At 31.5% G+C, this 20,407-nt stretch overlaps 2 protein-coding genes across 5 annotated transcripts in view; one reads left to right on the forward strand and one right to left on the reverse strand.

The window, feature by feature from the left end:
• LOC115876692 (agrin-like) overlaps positions 1–20,407 on the reverse strand; it is a 272,204-nt gene that overhangs the window by 194,947 nt on the left and 56,850 nt on the right. The window lies entirely within an intron of this gene.
• On the forward strand, positions 614–3,632 carry LOC115876693 (zinc finger BED domain-containing protein 4-like). The gene is made up of 2 exons (XM_030892580.1): positions 614–941; positions 1,188–3,632. Exon 2 carries the CDS (start codon positions 1,194–1,196, stop codon positions 3,126–3,128), a length of 1,935 nt encoding a protein of 644 aa, XP_030748440.1. The 5' UTR covers positions 614–941; positions 1,188–1,193; the 3' UTR covers positions 3,129–3,632.

A 20,407-nucleotide genomic window follows, 5' to 3' on the forward strand; every position in this document is an offset into this window, starting at 1 on the left:
TATTCATAAAATCGTTTTTCAGCTATTTTTGATGCCCGGCTTAAAAAACGTCCCCTTTATCATTACTGTTCTCGTAGGACTACGATAGCTTATATTTTTTTATTCTACACCTTTCAGTTAATGAATAACAGCAGTTTTAACAAAATCGGTGTCATGAAAGAGATCGCCAATTTTCATTGCCTCTGTTCCTCATGAAAAGTCGAAAAAATGCCATTTTGGCCATTTTTTAAAGGCTTTAAAAACATAGTAAACAATTATGAAAATTTCAGAAGTTGTAGTAAATTTTATGTAGATTTAGAAAACATATACGTTTGTGTACTTAGGTACCTTAGCTTTGTCAAAAAATTATTTTTTTGGACACTTGTTTTTCAGTTATTTCTGATGAGGCTTAAAACGTCCCCTATATATATTACTGTTCTCGTAAGACTACACAGGCCTATATTTTCTTATTCTATACATTTGGTAAATATCAGCAGTTTTAACAAAATCGGTGACATGACGAAAGTTGCCCAGTTTCATGACTATATGTATGAAAAGAAATTGAAAAAATGCTCGTTTTTGGCTATTTTTTACACGTTCTTAAAGACCTTAGAAATATAGTAAACATTAGTGTCCGACCGAAAGTTCGGTTTCGGTTTCGGTTTCGGCCGAGTTTCGGCCAAAAATCAAGTTTCGGCCACAGTTTCGGTTTCGGCCAAAATCGGCCGAAACTTTTGCCGAAACCGAAACTTAACAAGTTCAAGCACTTCACGATCGCCTAACTTTGTTTTCCGCGGCAACGCTTTGACGGACGCTGTCGGCCCTTTTCGGGAATTATCGTGCGCCGTTCGGATAGTTCTGTAGCAACTAGCAACAAAACTTAGTCAGCTGTGTTAGTCAGTGCGTGTGCGCCCGTCGCAAATATTCTTTAGAGGTTATGTTTTAGATGGAACTGATTACATGTAAGTTGTTGTTTTGTTTCTGTACTTGAATGATTATTATAGTTAATTAAATATTGAGTCAGTAACTTAACTTTGTTTTGTTGTTATTAACAAATCAAGTCACATGTAAAAAAAAGAGATTGTAAATGAAAAATGTGAAGTGTATAATTTCATGTTAAATTAAATTACGTTGTATAAGGTAAACTTATTTCAAGATTTGTTTTTCATTCCGATGATCTATTGACCGATTGTTATTTTTATTCTCAGAGTAAAATGTCACAAAGAGAAAAAAATCCGATTTGGCAGTACTTTGACAAAAGTATCAGTGATACATCAAAAGCTGTTTGCAAGATATGTAGCAAGTCCTATTCGTTAGGAAGCCACGAACCAAAAAAACAAACATTACACGGACTGAAGCTGCATTTATCAAAATTTCATGACCAGGAGTACAGGCAAGTACAAAAACGTTCATCAGAATTAAACGATTTCAAAAGTGAAGCAAAATTGAAGCGTACAGACTTGAGCGTATCATTGAAACAATCAAGCTCAGATCAGTCGACTCTTGTTCAGACAACCATCCCAAATTTGACTTCTAAACCTAAAGTGGTACTGTGGCCTGATGATCATGAAATTACAAAAAGGATTGATAAAACTATAATGGATTTGATAATCGTGGACATGCTGCCTTATACTTTGGTGGAAGGTGAAGCATTCCGCCGACTTAATTTATCTGATCCTCAAGGAGTTCGCAAATATCGGTTGAAATCTGAAAAATATTTTAGAACGTCACTAATGCCCAAAACATACGAAAGAATTAGATCAAAAGTACAGGATTTAATGGCACAGAGTAAGTGGGTGAGTGCTACTACAGACATTTGGACCAACGCATGTAAAACATGTTCACTTCTCAGCTTCACAGCTCATTTCATCATAAATGATAAACGTCTTAAAGTGATTTTAGGTGCATGTGTGCTAGAACAAGACCATACCAGTCAGTATATCGAACAAAATTTTACAAATATGGTAAACGAATGGGGTTTGCAAGGCAAGATTTTTCTAGTCCTACGTGACAATGCCGCTAATATGGTTCGCGCGATGCGTGATCAATATGAATCTATAGGATGTGTCGCACATACGCTCCAGCTTGTCATAAAACAAGCGCTATTTTCAGAAGACGAAATAAAAGACCTCCTAAAGAAATGTAGAAAAATCGTCGGCCATTTCCATCACAGTGAGCCAGCGACCAGGAAATTGACGGAATGTCAAAAACAATGCGGATTGCCAGAGCATGCCTTGGTGCAAGACATTGATGTGAGGTGGAACAGCACGTATTTGATGCTGCAAAGACTTATGGACCAAAAAAATGCAGTAAACTTATACTGTGTTGAACATGGTAAGATTGATTCTCTTCAATCCACTGAATGGGCTATTGTAAAGAACCTCACATCCATATTGACATTTTTTTATGAAGCCACCCTTGAGTTATCATTTGATAATGCATGCATTTCAATTGTCATACCTTTGATATCGTTATTAAACCGGAAATTGCAAGTTCGCTGTGAAAATGACAATGAAATGATAACCAACATGAAAAATTCACTATACGAGTCCATGAACACCAGATTTTCATCATTGAAAAAACTCCCTTCGTTGATGGTGGCTACATTATTGGACCCAAGGTTCAAGTCTAAATACCTCAATTCCAATGAAGTAGACATTGCTGTAACAGAGCTAATATCTTTCTTGACTGAGTCTGAAGTCAGCATGCAATCATCCCGCAGCACTGATAATGATAACGCCAATGTTTCTTTTGCTTCAACTACATGCGTCTCGCAAGCTCACCACATACAGCAAGAAAAAGAGAGTCTTTGGGATGTGCACGATAATACGACTAGTCAAACAGAGACCACAGAATCTGGAGAAGACACTAAACACTTTCTGAAAGAAAAGATTCAGTCTTACTTGTCGGAGCCATTATTACAACGCAATGCAGACATATACAGTTATTGGAACAGCACTCCATATCCAACATTGAGAAGCGCTGTTTTAAAATATCTTTCAGCTCCACCTACCAGTGTCCCGAGTGAGCAACTGTTCAGTGCTGCTGGCCAAATATACTCGGATCGTCGCAATAATTTGCGTGGCGAAAATGTAGACAAACTGCTTTTCTTGGCGTACAATATAAGACTTTTCAATTATGAATATTAATAATATATAAGATATATATATTATATATTTAGGGTTACTTTTTTTTTTTTGGTCTATATATTATATAGAAGTTTTTTTTATTTGATTTTATAACTGTTTTCTATTTAAATGTTTAAACTTCAGTTTAATAGTGAGTTACTTAGTTCGAAATGTAAGTACAACTGTCCTACTAATTGTGATCTGGGTATCTTTTTTAATTCTAAATATGTGATTTTTGATTATCTATGTTGAGACTGGAACTAGGCGAGATAGTAATTATTATTTTTATATAAGAGGTACCTAAAAGAGATTGATTATTCTACTAAGTACAAATACAATCCAAAGTATTAAAGGGAAAGATCTCAAAATACCAATACTTAGTATTTAATGAAACAGTAACAATTATTGATTTGATTTAGTTAGATGACTGATTTGACAGAGAACTTAATTTGAAAAATTATTAAAAATGTTATTAATATGTTTTTATTTTATATTCAATAAATGATTACAACAATCTTAATAATATATTGTGTTTCCATTTCATGCCCTAATTAAGGTAAAATGTACCAAATTTCAGTAATTTAATAAATTATATACTTGACCACGTGAGTTTCGGTTTCGGTTTCGGTTTCGGCCGAAACTGAAGCCACGGCCGAACATTCGGTTTCGGTTTCGGTTTCGGCCGGAAAATCAGTTTCGGTCGGACACTAGTAAACATAGTCATAAAATAATGAAAATTTCAGCATTTGTTGGAAATTGTATGTAGATTCAGAAAACATACACTTTAAAAAGCTTAGGTACCTTGGCTTTGTGAGAAAATTAATTTTTTGGACTTTTGTTTTCAGCTATTTTCAATAATGGTTAAAATATCCCCTATATCTATTACTGTTCTAGTAAGACTACAGTGGCCTATATTTTCCTATTCTACACCTTTTAGTTACTAAAATGAGCAGGAAAATCTTCAACTTTATTTATATTTCCATTTAGGTTATAAAAATGTATAAGTAAACTAAACTGAAGCTTGTAACTAAATAATTAGAGAAAGGATATTTTACAGTAAATTTGTGATTTACCAAACATACTTTAAAACCTACACATGCATGTTATTACAAATTGTTTCCCCGGCCACAAATAAGAGACCGAATTTCCTTTTATATGTTAAAGGCCACTTTACAAAATACATTAAATATTAAAATTAGAACAACGCAAATATCCTTTATGTTACACGGTATAGGACATTAACAAATAAACAGGTCTTTTTTAACTTGAACTATTTGTATATGAACGTAGACATAAAATCTAGTCAAAATACGAAATCCTTAAATTTCTTGACAGTTTGGTGGAGTATCAAAAATCAATAATATTGATCTAAATATCTTTCACAAAAAAACATCAGCGATACCGGCTATGCAGCAGAAGTCTTGTTTCTAAATATATTCCAAATTAATATAAAGATCCGGCTGCACATTTACGTTTTACCTGTCAGTTTTGCTGGTCAGGTAAAACGGAAAACGTTTGCCTGTGAGTTGCCAGACAACTATCACTGTTATCTAACTATTATCTATATGGTTAAAGAGTCGATCTAGTGATATTAGTTTAACGTTTAGTGATACCAACACATTTCAGTGATAACCAACAACAAATACATATTTCATTTAATAACTTTAGGATGTTTAAACGATGCTGTATAAGTATAGCCCCGGTATATCAACTTCTCCCATTATAAATCGATATAAAAATATATGTTTCGTATAAAAGGTTTAATATTTCCGATCGTAAAAATTTTGATGTGGGCACTACGTGATAATTGAATATAAACCATTATTCCGACTAAACTGCTCCACTCGTAACCAACAGAACTTGCGATATTAGTGCTAGGAGCAGTCGTTTTAATAAAATTTTGATTAGCAGCCATTTCCCTTTCTTATTATTATCCTCCTTATTTATTACGTTTATGTATCACTGCTACGTTCCGCGTTCTCAATAATATTAAATGGATGGAACATCTAGTCAAATTAGTTATATCCCAAGCATAGAGATCAATATTGACACTAAAATCTAGACAAATCGTAGAATTTCCTGTTTCCAAATATATAGCATTTTGACAAAATTACATACTAGGAATATAAATAGTTCTAAACAACCTACAAGGCGTTTCCATGTATATTATGTACAGGGTCCGGCAATAGTGAGTCGAGCATCTGTAGCTCCTGGAATAAAAAACTTGAGAGTTTTGTTTAAATGCAAACCTAAAGTATGTATTAGGATGTATTTCAGGAAAATAATTTAACCTCTACAGAGTGACTCAAAAAAGTGTGAGTGGATCAGGATGATTTTTTTTAAACGAAACACCCTGCATATTATTACATTTTTGGCTTCCTTTCTGATCACTGTACATAATCCTAAGAAATTTTTAAATAAGTTTTGATAGTTTCAGAGATATTAATAAATAAATAAAAATAAAAAAATATATTTTTTTCAGCCTTTTTTAAAAAAATTATTAAAAATACAAGAACTGTCCTGAAATCAAAACTATATTAGGTGTTTACTTTAGATGGTCTGTACTTACTTTGCTATATACAGAGAAGACCAGGCTACTAGTAACATAGCTACTAGTTCCATTTAAAAAAAAATGAAGAAAAACTCTTTTATATTTTAGAAAGTTTGGCGAAGAGTTTTGAACACCCTCTTTGGTTTAATAGTCCGATATTTATAGTAAAGTATGTACAGACCATCTAAAGCAAATACCCAATATAGTTTTGATTTCAGGACAGTCCTTGTATTTTTAATAATTTTTTTAAGAAAGGCTAAAAAATATATATTTTTTTATGTATTTATTAATATCTCTAAAACCTACTGAAATATATTTACTCATATCTTAGAATTATGCAAGGTGGTCAAAAAGGAAGCCAAAAATGTAATAATATACAAGGTGTTCCGTTTAAAAAAATCACCCCGATCCACTCATACTTCTTTGAGCCACCCTGTATAAGTTAATATTTTCCTGAAATACATTCTAGTACATATCTTAGGTTAGCACTTAAACAAAATTTAAAAAAAAATAAAAAAAAAAGTTTTTTTTATTCTAGGAGCTACAGATGCCCGACGCTCTATTGCAGAACCCTGTATATGGTAAATAGGTGTTTAACTGACAAAATGAAACAATACATTATGTCTATATCGATAACGAATGGTTCAAGAGAACAAAGATTAGTTTTCCCAGAAGACGTATCCAAGAATGTCACAATTTTGAATTTTCGAGGCAGAAAGAACGGCAATCGATTATTGTTTAGAAGAAATAAAAGTACTGGGTTTCCAAGAGGGTTCTATCTCTCCTGTAGAGTTTGGTCTCCAAATTAGTAGACTTTTTGAAAGAATAAGATCTCCACCTCATAAAAATCTAAATTGAGCTACATTGGAACTCCTCTATACTTAATGATTTCTCTGAGTACTGTTGCATATCAAACACAAATAAAACCAGCTATTTTAGGCATCTGCAATGTGATTAAAAACATAAGTTTTATCTGTATTTAGTTGCACAGTCACCCTAACAAGAATATTATCTAAAACAGTTTATCACAAATATCTTAAAGGTGGTCACAAGCATTTAAAATGTTTACGACTGGAAAAAAATTCTTTACTTAGTATGGAATCTGGGGTTTATCAATCTGAAATTCCCAATCTTAATATGTGTCATTAATAAACAACGTTAAGGTCTAAACGAAATCATAAAAATGCGTTTTTAGGAGTGTGTATTCCTGTTAAAAATTGATTACAATTAAGTTTCCTCTATACAACGTCATGTCTTTAAAAAATGTTTCACACACAAAAAAAACACAAGTCGTTGTCAATTTTAAAATTGAATTTGACTAGTCTGCCCTATAATCTGCCAAAGATTGACTGCTTTATGATAGCCCCCATTACAAGGGGCGATTTATTCAAAACTGTGGTAGAATGCGGGGTGAAAATAAAAACGTAAGTGAGATAAATAAGGGCGCGCATTAACAACTGAGTTTGTTTTAAAAATTGCTGACATTAGGGGTCCCACCGTATTTTTTTCCCATGTAGACTATGTCTGACATTTTTTGGTTATTAATTCTAATATTTTTTGTGCTTGTCGAAAGATAAATTTTGAAATTTAATTTTATTTTCACGCGTTGTCTGAAGGCAAAAAAAAAATAATTGACAACTCCTTGTGACTTTTTAAATATGAAACACGAAACATTATAAAATGTGATTCATTTTTTAATGTTTAATTTTATTAATTCCTCTGCCTATCCTGTATGTTGTTTTTCTGTCCAAACCACATAACAACGTTTATTTATTGGGTTATGAGCGTCAACTCGACGCAATTCCATTTCAAGATCTAATAAAAAAATAATTTCATGCAAATTACGAATTAAATGCCTTTCAATGACATTTTAAACCACTGAAATATTGCTATTAATATGTCGTTATACATATATTTAGTCATAATCGGTGATAAATAAATCGGCGATACGCTGTATTATAACTAGAGCGTTTTTAGCAACACAAAAATCCTGGTTAATCTTAATAGGTAAATCATTATTCATTTTGAAGCAAAATTTTTGTTTTGGAACATTTTTTTGGTTCTTCTCAATAACTTTTATAATATAACACTTTTATTGGAGAAAAAAAAATTAGCAGTCTTTGCTTTTGGTGCTCATTACTCTAAGAGGGGTGGTTTTAGAAGTCCCAAAGATGATCTCTACCATGTTTAACTATAGCACCAGATACACACAGAGTTTTTTTGGAGTTAAAACCGTCTCTGCTAGAGAAAACGCCAACAAACAATAACAATTTTCAATGAAAGTGATTAAAAAAAAACACTATTTCATAGGTGTGTTGATTAGGATCGGAAGCAAAGGCATGCTAATACAATTATTATTAATATTTTATTGCAAATCTTATATCTTATATAAAAACTAACTGACAGGGCAAACAAATTTGTTTTGACATATAAATATTATTTTTATTCACGGGGCTGAAAATTATTGAATTACTAATATCGTTATTAAAAAAGAGGGGTTGATGGTAGAAGGATGAAAATTTAAGGTTGTATGTATTATACCGGGTGCGTCTCAAAAGTGGCTCACCCCTATAACTTTTTTATTTCTTCAGATAAAAAAAACGAGATTTGATATGTTAGTATATGACATAAATTAGGATTCATTGGACGTATTCAATTGTTTTTGGTCACTTCCTGTTTCACCGGAAATAATTACAACTTTTGATTTTTATATCCCGGTATATTTTTACTTTATTCGATAGAATCTCATATAGTTTATTTGAAATTGCAACATGTAATATTTTTTTAAGCCAAAATGTCAAAAGTTGACATATGATATGTCATTCTATTCAGAGTGTCATTTTATATCGAATAAAGTAAATATATACCGGGGGTGCCATTGAAAAATCAAAACTTGTAGTCATTTCTGGTGAAACAGGAAGTGACCTAAAATAATTGAATACGTCAGTCAATCCTAATTTATGTCATATACTAACATACCAAATCTCGTTTTTTATCTAAAAAAATAAAAAGGTTATAGGGGTCAGACACTTTTGAGACGCACTCGGTATATAATAAAAAATGTTGTCCAAAAAATAAGAATTTGGAGTAGATTACCCTTATCACTTAGGGTTATAAAAAATAGATAACAACCTATTTTCAAATCTACCTGAATAATTAAAAAATAAATAACTAACATAAATTATAAAATTTCATCAAAATCATTTCGGAGGAGTATTGTAACTAAAACTGTGACAAGAGAATTTTATAAATTAGTACAAAAATTATAGAAACATTTTAAATAATATTCTTTCCTGTAAGCGTCCAAATTCTAACACACACTGTGTAAAAAAGAAAAAAAAATCATTTAGAGATTCAAATTACAGGAGATCTGTTTTAAACTCGCGGCCAATATTAACACGTTTATGTGACAAAACGGACGTTTTATTCAAACATATAATCCCCCAAATCAACTAATTAATTAGGGTGTTATTGATGTATTGCTAAACCGTCATCACTGTCACGATCAGAACGGAAAAAAGCCGGGAATGGAAATCAAAGGCCTTATTTAAGTGGAATTGGACGTGTATTATACTCGAAAGCTGGCTCTCCTGTTTTCTATCTATCTCTCTTGTCCAGAGATTACTTTCAGAGCATTTCGTCGATGCCAGCTGCACCTGTTCCAGTTCCATGGCCCGAATCAAACTTTATAAACCATATCCCCTCCTGCATGTCAATTGTCGGGATCAATACAAAAAAAAAACAAATTATTTTTTCACCTACGAAATAGTTCTCTTGTATGCAATGCGAAATTTAAATATAATTACTCAAGCAAGCAACATTTATTTATTTCGGTTATTTCACTATAATTAAGATTGAATCACCCTGTATACTCTGTGTACAATGTAATTTTTTATTAATTGGTTTAAAGCCTTGTCTACACATAACGTTTTACCTGTCAGTTTTACGATTTTTTTCAAAAATTCTGCCAGAAAACTCACTTTTTTAAGGATAACAGGGAGGATAACAGGGTACTCTTTCTTTTCTTTCCCTAGGCATCGATCACCAGGTTCATTAGCCATGGACAACACGTTATAGATAACTAAATACTGAGCGATAAAACATCAAAACAGACCCAAAAAAGTGGAAATAAATCAAAATTAACCACAAAAACACCTGAAAAATAGGTAAATATAGTAACATCACAGTATCACAGATGGAGGAATATATTCATTTTTTTTTTATAAAATTCAGAACATTTATAATTTTTTCTTTTTCAGCTAAATTTTCACGTATTTCACAATGTATCTGGAATCTTACTTCTTTCTACCGTATATTGAGGACATTCACATATAATGTGGGTCACTGCTATAACTCAACATCACAGTCTATGCACATTGAAGGCATTTTGTTTTTAAGCAGATATGCATGTGTCACTGTAGCATATCCAATACGAAGACGATGCATTCTGGATTCATTCACTCATCTTTCTGTTCGTTCATGTAGTAGTTCTTTAAGATCATATTTACTAATATAAGGGAAGTCAATGGTATTTCTTCTAGCAAAATAAAAACACTAAATCACCACAATACACCAAAACACTTTTACTTTTACACTGGACGCGCGTTTCGCTAACCATGTTAGCATCATAAAAAATAAACTGAGTTTATAATCATCTGCTGATGATGCTAACATGGTTAGCGAAACGCGCGTCCAGTGTAAAAGTAAAAGTGTTTTGGTGTATTGTGGTGATTTAGTGGTTTTATTTTGCTGTGTAACACCAAAGGTTCCAACCCTCAACTGTAATTTCTTCTAGCAGTCTGTTGAACGTCTTCACCTGCTATTGTGTTACCAAGGATATTAGTATAGCTTGGGAGTTTATTTCCCTTTTCACTAAACTTTCAAATAAGAGTCTGATTTTTTTGTTTCAAAGAATCTTGGACAACAATGTCATTAATTTTAGACACGATATCTAACGTGCCAGAGACAGTTATCACTCTAGTTTGATTATATTCTTCGATAACATAAGATAAGGCTGTCAAAATACCAAAATTTTCTGAGGAGAAGACTTATGCTTCATATCCCAAAGTCCATTGGAAAGCTGACGCGTTGATAACATTTACACATCCAGCATCAGTTTTTGATTTGGACCCATCGCTATAAATGTACTGACCTAGTATTTTCTGGAACTGTTATTCAGGTCTAATCTTATTTCAGTTTCAGAAATATGTATGTATTAACCATTGAAGATTTTTATGAGGGGTTTCATTAATTCAGGGATTTAGTAATCTCTCTTATGTCACTTTTAATAAAATTCAAAGCATCAAATTACGTATGGCAATAAATAAAAATCCCAATCTAACGCAGTCTTTATTTTTTTATTTACACTGTATAAAAGTATATTTATAAAGAGACTTTAATGTTAACTAAGTATTAATTTAATGCACCCTATAGGTAAACAAAGCATGGTGGAAATAAGAGAAATACTTAAAACCGTAACACCCCAGATATTTCGATAAAAAGTAAGTTTGCATCTGTGGATTTATCTGCTCAATTGAATAAAGGGGCTAAGCTTGAGAGGAATTCCTGTGAGGAGGAAGATCAGATTATTGTTCATTCTTAAAGCTGTTCGCATAAAGAAAAAGAATTTCAAAAGAATACGCAGCCTATAAACGTTATAAAAAAATACTTTTACTTATCTTTTTTTTTTAATGAAATGTTTATCCCTAAAAAAAGTTTAATATTAAATCCAAATTTTATACTGTATTTTTAAAGTGTTATTTTATTATAAAATTTCAAAAAAATGTGATCACTCCAAAACTTAATATTTCGAACAGTAAACAGCAAACTACCGTCAATTGTGCATGTAACATTTTCTAATGAACTTGCTAACATACATACACGTTATACCAAACGAAATGTATTTCCATCTCATCTTCATATTTAAACACGCCCACACTAACGAAAGCCCTTTGTTTGGCGGATATTAGTCACATTTCCCAACACCGTTTGCGCTTATTAAATCAAATATGCGTTCTTAAATTTATACGCCATTATTGCAGCTCGGCGTGTTCGTTTTAACGATATAACCCATTAATTAACTTTACTAATTAAAAAAAAGAAGATAAACAGTATCTATGTCGTAGCGACAGGGTCATTGCTCATTTAATCTTTTCGGGTGTTAGAAGATAAATCAACTACTTCAAGTAAAAAAAAAGATTTCATTAAAAATAAAATCAGCGTCACGGTTAGCGTTGAAATATCATGTCCTATGCCCTTGCCAAAAAGAATAAACGATATGTTATAAAAGATGATAAACAATGTGGCAGCAAATCGCTGATTTTGTCGAGAGTTAAGCCATCCACGTTTGCATTATAACATATCACCCCTTATATCCAGCAAGTTGACATTTAATTTATTTCGGAGCTCTAATAAATTCTAAGATATTGGGGTGTCAGATCTCTCCAGGTGATAACCAGTTTATTAATCCACCCGTCAACTATATTCAATACAGGTATTGCTCAAGAATTGAACGGTGGTGGATTCTGGGCCAAATTCAATTTAAACGTTAATATTGCTCCTTTTGAGCATAAATAAACTTTAATACATTTTTTTCGTAAATTTGTATCCAAAAAATGTATTTTTATACCTTGGACTAATAATAAAAAAAACATTAGATTAGATTTTTTGATGTGAATATTAGTCTATTGATTACTGTAACTTTTCCAGATCTATTGTGGTCCTTTTATGATCTGTATAAGTTACACTCTCCGATCGTATCTTTTTCAAAAAACTAATAACTAGGTGACACTGTATTTTCCATGTAGATATTTATTTTATTACTTTTTATTACTATTTTAAATTAGATTATCCTCCTAGGCGGTCTGATGTTCTTGAACCATCTGTATTCCACAAAAACGTTCTCTTCAAAAACTGAATAATATACAGGGTATTTAAAAAAACATGTGCTATCTCTCGTGGGGAGATTCATTACGTAACAATATTTTTTATTTTTCATTTCAACATGGATCCGATTCTGCTTTGTTTTGTAGCTACAGGGGGTTAAAGTCTTATTTGTTTTAGATTTATTATAATTTTCTTCCAAGTGATTTTAGCGATTCAAATAAAATTTTAATAAATTGTTAATTTAATGTAATTTACTACTAAAATTTATAACACAGATGGGGTACAGTGCTACCTACAGCAAAAACCCCCAAAAATAATGATATTTAAGATAATTACAAAGACCTATTTTTCAAAAGTTTTAACATCCTGTAACTTTAATACTACATTTCCGCACCCATGTTTATAGGAACTTTACTTTTATTTTTTTGATGAGGAATCAATGAGTACTTGTTTAACATTTTGGCAAGTTAATGACATTATATTTTTTAAAGGTTACTATTAGAATTGGATTAAGACAAATTAATTAAAAATGAGACCAAAGTATCGAGAGACAACTTTTAATAGATCTACATAATTTTGCTAACAAAAGAAAAAAGTCAGTGGCGCAGAAAAATATTTCAATAACCCATATGCACGTCCCTGGTGAATTTGTCGACACTTTTTTAACAATTAAATATTTCGGACTTATAGTAACATTTACTTTCAAAATTTCATTCGAACCGCTAAAAGCACTTGGAAGAAAATTATAGTAAATCGAAAAAAGATGGAGACTTTAACCTCATGTAGCTACGAAACTAAGCAGAATCGGACCTATGTTGATATGAAAAATGAATCTTACTTTTACGGCACATGTTTTTTTAAACATCCTGTATTTATATTTTCTATTCGTTGATAAGATTGTGGCGTACATTGTATATAAAATTTAAATAAGTAATCACATTCTTGAATGTTTAATATAGCAAAGATTGATCCCTTAACTACGCCCATGGATTTAGTTGAGCGCAAGCATTTGCATCACCTCAGTCGTTCTTTATAGTGATTGGAGATTTGTAGGAGATCATAAATAACCTGAGCTTGCTTCACTTTATACGATCTACACCCCAGATAGGATTAGGGTGTGTTTTCGTTATTATGAGAATGTATCCCCCAGTTTTAACTCTAACGCTTTGTTGCCCTACACGAGCAACGTTTAATTTTTGCCAGTTTAAAAACAAGCAGCGCTTTTCAAAAAAACATAAAACGTTTGTGTCGATGTAAATAAAATAACACGACACAGAAAATGACCAGCAGTATTGAAAAAATAGTATTAAAAAGATTAATTTAATTTAAATTAACATTAAGAAAGATAAATAAATAATTTAGTTTTTTAAATATTTATTTAGTTTATAAATGCCATGTGATTCAAAGAAAATAATGACATACAAGTCTGTGCTGACCTATATCTGAAAAAATAAGACTATTTTGCTGTTTTACCGTGTGTTGAATTATTGTAATCTAATATATTTTATTATGATATGGCGCTGAAAAATACATACAACCCTAAATTTTTATCCTTTTACCATCAACCCCTATTTTTTAATAGCAATATTAGTAATTCAGTAATTTTCAACCCCATAAATAAAAATGAATGTTAAAAATATTTATATGGCAAAAAAACGTTTGCCGGGTCAACTGGTAATATATAAAATTTTGACATACTGTATTAAGTATGTCGTCGGTTAATTCGAAAGGCTATTTGTTATTATTTTTTAAACAATTATCAGTTTATATCGATATAAAATCTTCAACAGCATATAAACTGAGCATCTTCACTATACGATGCCATTAAAGTTTGACAGTTTAATAATGTCAATAAATATGTTATAACCCTAATCAACATATTACTTAAATGACGAGCCTTTAATTATATTTAAATTGCCTCATAGTAAAATTTAATTTTATTAAAAATGATGACTGTTATATCGGCCCTCTTTATCATATTTTTTAATAAAAAAATTAAATGGATGGCAGGTTGACCCAATGCATATAATTTTTAATAAGTTTATTAGAATTTATAAAAAAAAATTATTAAAAATAGTTTTATTTAGTAGCAAATCGTCAATTAAATTGTATTGTTAATTACTTTATTTATTAAAATAAATTATTAATACAAAATTTAAGTAAATTAATTAAAACAAATTTACTCTTTGCGCAAATAAATTCAAAAACTTAACATCATTAAAAAAATTTGGAAAAAATCGAATTAAAAATGAATCTTCTACACCCTGTATCTCCGAAACGAAGCATTTTAGGACATAAATTTATACAAACTTTTTTACTTTGCAGAATATACTGCCAAAGTTTCCCGAATACAATTCGGGCCACCCTGTATAATATCTTTTACTCGACTTACTATAATATTATTAGAGGGGCATTCAATTTTTTATAATTAAAAATATGATTATAAGTTTATTGTAAAGCTTTCAAGGGTTTCATAATTGTTTTACAATGCAATCCCCACATTTTTATGACTATCCAATAAAAAGCAATATACAAGCGGTCACTGAATTTTTAATTTGATTTCTTTATGTATTTTCTACGAAAATATTTCTGAGCTATAAAATGGCATGCATACTGGCCCCATATATTAGACATCAGAATACGTTGTCACATTTTAATTTATTTATGTACACGCCGACGGTATCGCGTATTACAACAAACCCTTTCTTGTAGTATTTATGAAGATGAGATATGGAGACAGTTCATATCACCTGTTGTTCTTTTTTTTCACAAAAGACATTTATTTATTATAAAATAGTTTAGATTGAACAGCTCATCAATTACAGGATAAATGATATGAGTTTCTCAGTACAATGTTCTCTCTTTAATGAGGTTTAAGAAATATTCATTTAATATACAATTTGCGAAATATCAAAGAGAAAAATTTCGGAGGACTTACGATCGAGAAAAATCCAAGATTTTCCTTCAAGTAAGAACAATATTTTGATCGTCACGGGGATTTTAACAGGACACTATCTACTTAGTGAACATCTCAGTAGATTGAAGCTAAGAAATACCGGTGACTGCAGATTCTGTGGGAAAAATGGTGAAACACAACATAATAATGAACACCTGTGAACACCTCATCACTGGCTGCGCCGAGACGACAACCCTTTGTGCCATAAACTTTGGTACGACATATCGGAGATGGAAGACTAATAACCTCTGTAAATCCGTCTCAGATACTGTCTTTTCTTAAAGCCCAGAGACTGTTTGATGAGTTATAATTCAAGAAATTAATAGAAAATCTCAATAAGGCCCAGCGGTAATTACGTTCCCCTCACCATAGAATCTACAATCTAAAATCTAGCTCGAAACCAAAAAAAAAAACATTTTCTAAATCGATTCTTTTGTTGTTGTTAGGCCTGAAGGCGTTATCATAAATTAACACTGGTGTTGGTAAAAAAAGCTATTAGAAAAGTCAATTGTCGCACGAACTAGATGTTTCCTAGTGATTTAGAACCCCTCCCACTGAGCTTTTTATAAGCCTGCTCGAATAAAATCGCTGATGTCGGCCGTTAACTTGCTCATACGAAAGACAACAATGGATAATATGTTCGGAACCCGAATGGGGTGGTCTCCAACAAACGCTCTAAACGGCCTACCTTATGCCCCTTTGCAAGTTGGAATATTTAAATCCCGGCTTTTTATCACCTTTGTTTACGGTTGACACTAACACCAAGGCTCGTTATATTTATTGCTCTCTATTTTTGTACCCCAAACCTGTATTTACAAATAATTTTTTTTTCAGAAATGTCCCAAAAAATAAAGAGACCAAAGGTATATATTGCCAAGGAATTAATTTATAATGTCTTACAGGAAAAAACATGTTTTTTTATCTACATAATGCTGCAAATATTGCATTAATGCTTTTAATTAATGGCAAAGATTAAAAATCAATTTATTTCTAGAAATTAGAGATTCTTACACCTCGGAGTCTCGTTTCTAATTTAAGGAAGGAACATAACAATAAGACGGGAAAAGCAGTCCAACTAGGGTTTGAATTTCCAGAGAATGTAGTCGCCACTAAAAATAGGTGAAGATTTACCCGCAGATGACATTCATGTGGCAACAGAATATTATTGTCAATCAGATAGTGAAGAAGAACTAGAAGAAAGTGGTGGTGAATCATGTCATGAAGAAAATGAGTTTGAAGACTCCATTTAACGCATATTGCAATTTATGTTTTTTTCTTTAATTTAGACCAGCTAACCTAATGGGTATTCTTTTTTTGACTAGGTTCGAAGCATTTTTCAAACCTTTTTAAAAAGTATAATTTTTGAATAAAATGCATAGAAAATCCCCCTTTTTTAATAATTTTATACTAAACAAACATAATCTGAAATATATTTTGTTTATTCCTTGGACTATCTTTGTCATGTTAATAAATCCGCCGTTAAACCTAATAAGTCTAGAATTTGTAATAAAATTAAAAATATCCTATGCGCCACTTTTTGGCAATCTGAACCACTGTGCGCCGTTGTTCCTTAGCTTCAATCTAAGAGGGTGAGGTGATTTCTTCTTCTGAGGTGTTCGTTGAGGAGACAATGTCCTGTTAGAAACCCCGTGACAATCCGGAGATTGTTTTTTACTTAAATCAAGGAAAATCTTTGATATTTCTCGGTCGTAAGTTCTGAAGAACTTTTGCGAGTGTCTTAGACCGTTGGGGGACAACCATTCCAAGTTACGGATAGAGTCTTCCAGGTTCTTGAGTTCCGTTTTAAGTTGGTTTCCACTTGGGAAGCAGAACGGTTCTGGTCCAGTTAGTGAAGTGTTCGCTCCTTTTCTAGCTAGATCAGTTTGCCTTTTCATTACCTTCTATCGTTTGGTGGGCTGGAGATGGCGCCCAGAGTAGGACTTAAATTTCGTTGCCTAATTTGTTCAGCTTCCCTAGGTATTCTTTGATCAACTTCCAATTGATGATGGCTATTGAATTATTTTTCCTAATTACAACAACTTTTTTATTAATTAGAACAAATTACTAAATTGAACTATTCGGGAAATATATCAGCGATATATTTACGATACGGACTCTTGACAAGCGAAATTTTCATACATTCGTTTCAACTCATTTACATTAAGTATTAAATAAATGAATAAATTTAAATTTTTATCGCCTTTTACCATATTTCCCGCGATATATAATTAAAAATTTGTTTCGTAAAATTTTACATATTATCTCTGTATAGTTATTTCTGCCATGATCTGAATAAAAACCTTTTTAAATTATACATAAACCCATAATTTTGATTTACTGACTCAAAAAATAATTAACATTGAATTATACATTTACTGATGCTCATATAATGGTTGAAAATTGTTACCCTGTGTTACAGACAATTTAAAAAAAATGTATTATCTTTATATCTTTTGTGCATATAGAATATGGCCAGTCATTCCTGTGTATGTATGTCTATATTTCCTTACAATAGCCGTATTGTCTACTAATGATATAACATAGCTATGCAGAAACAGGTTAATGCAGAATAAGAATAATAATAAATATACATGTCTAAATTGTATTAGACAGTAAGGATGTATAGGTACAGGGTGACCAAAAATACGTTTTATATCAGGTTTCCTAATTCAGATTTTCAGGAATTGAATTTTACTGTATAAAACCAAAAAAAAATAGATAACGCAAGAGTTTTTAATAGGCATTTATAGCGTTTCATTAAATCTAAAAATAGATAGAAGATCTAGCAAAGCGTTATAGACCACCTGTAAATAGGAAACTGCGCTATCTTCAAATTATACATATGATAAAATTATATGTCGTACATTCTAAGGAATAAAGGCCTTGTTCACGTTGCGGCTGATTGTTATCGAACATGAAAAATCGATAAACACACGAATTGATCAATTTTCTACTGCAAGTATAAACCCACGTTGTTTTATTCAAATTATATGTACGTACCGAGACTGCCAATATTCGTCTATGGCAATAGTTAAGCTCAATTTATTACACTAATCAATGATTATTACTCTTTCTAGCCTTTTATTACTTTTGAGTTTGTTTCTTATTTTCTGTAATAGCGAGAAATTAAATAATTTAAATTTTAAATAAGCTTTTCTTCGATAACGATGTACACGGAGAGCAATTCATGGGACAGCCACAGAGAAATAAGTAATTCTAGAGAAGTTCTAAATCAATATGTATCTTGATAAATTTAAATAACAGAGAAATTCAAAAAAGAAGGAATATTATTCTTTATAAATTATTAAAATTATTTTAATTATTACCTTGGCCTTAGTAATTCGTTATTTTGCTTCACTAGCACTTGAATATTTAATTCTTTTTTACTTTATTAAAATAAATAAATGTTCATTATTTTCCGGTAACATTAACATTAATTTTACCTTTTTTTAATTTCCTTGTACAACCACCATTGATTGACATGCAATTAAACTTATTTAAACGCAACTCGAATTTATAAAAGAAGCTTTTTATTATTTTTAAATTACACTGCAATTTAATGGTGTCAACTTGTTATTTCAGAGTTTATCATAATTTTAATCTTAAACAGGGTGTTCTGAAGGTATACAACGTTGTAACATAGTTGTTGTAGTCATTATTTTTTTAAGTCACATGTGGTTATACTAAAACCCCATAGAAAAAACTGGAAGATAAATAAAAAAGAATGCAAATACATTGTACAAAAAAATGATGTAAAGTATTCATTCTAGTATTTTTACAGCGCTTTCAGATGTAGCGGATCGTCCGCGTGTTTTTCTATTACAGCGCTTTCAGATGGAGCGGAGCGTCCGCGACTTCGAGCAAGTACCATGAGTTTATATGACCAATTTCACATGGGCGATCTAAGCCTTAATCATGTGAAGCTGTTCATATAAACTCATGGTACTTGCTCGAAGTAGCGGACGGTCCGTCGCGAACGCTCCGCTCCATCTGAAAACGCTGTTAATGTGTTTCTGTATCAGCGTTATAAGATGGAGCGGGACGTCCGCGTATTTTTTCAAGATAGCCGTCGACGCACTCATCCGGACGGAGCATACGCGACCATGTGAAATTGTTCATATACACTCATGGTACTTGCTCGAAGTCGCGGACGGTGCGTCGCGGACGCTCCGCTCCATCTGAAAGCGCTGTTATTTTTGTGATAAATATATAATTCGAATAAAAATAGATTAGTTATAATAAATATTTAATAATAAAAACATCCGATACGATACTGAAGCCGGTAAATCAAAATGACATATCTAAATTCTTTGACATCTAATTTTTGACAAGTAGTAAATAATAGCAAAAATGCAAGAAAAAATATGTTCTTAATTAATTTTAAGTGAATTTTATAAAAGATTGTTTTACTGCACGTATGTATATTATATAGTCACTTAATATTGAAAAGTTATTCCATTATTTCCCGCGATTTTTGACAGAGATCTACCGCACGCTACACAACCAACTATTTTAAGTCTTTTTCGATAAATCGCAATAGTGTCACTGTTAATTTAAGTTCTGCCATAAAAATTTCCTTCATACATAGATAGCATTATACTCCTTCCTCAAACTTTTTATTCAAAGGTTACAATATTTGCATTGATAAAATATATTCTGTGTCCTGTGTCCCATGAATGCTGACAAATTTTACATTTGCAAAAATGTCCCTTTCTTAAATAATTTACATGTTTTTTATTCGAACATAATGACCCCTCTACAAAGGTACACTTCTTCGGACTTCGTCCTGATGAGATCACACGGTAGGTTTATTTCAAAGTATGATAATATAATATATTAAACTAGATTACCACATATAGCTCTATTTAATTTGTTTCTTTCTTTGCCCTTTTTCCTAATTTTCTTTTC

Source organism: Sitophilus oryzae, unplaced genomic scaffold (assembly GCF_002938485.1).
Source record: "Sitophilus oryzae breed Bouriz unplaced genomic scaffold, Soryzae_2.0 scaffold_1440_pilon_pilon, whole genome shotgun sequence".
NCBI lineage: Eukaryota > Metazoa > Arthropoda > Insecta > Coleoptera > Curculionidae > Sitophilus > Sitophilus oryzae.

Bases quoted from the DNA above. Each gene is read 5' to 3' on its own strand.
- LOC115876693 (XM_030892580.1), top strand. From the start codon at position 1,194: ATGTCACAAAGAGAAAAAAATCCGATTTGGCAGTACTTTGACAAAAGT.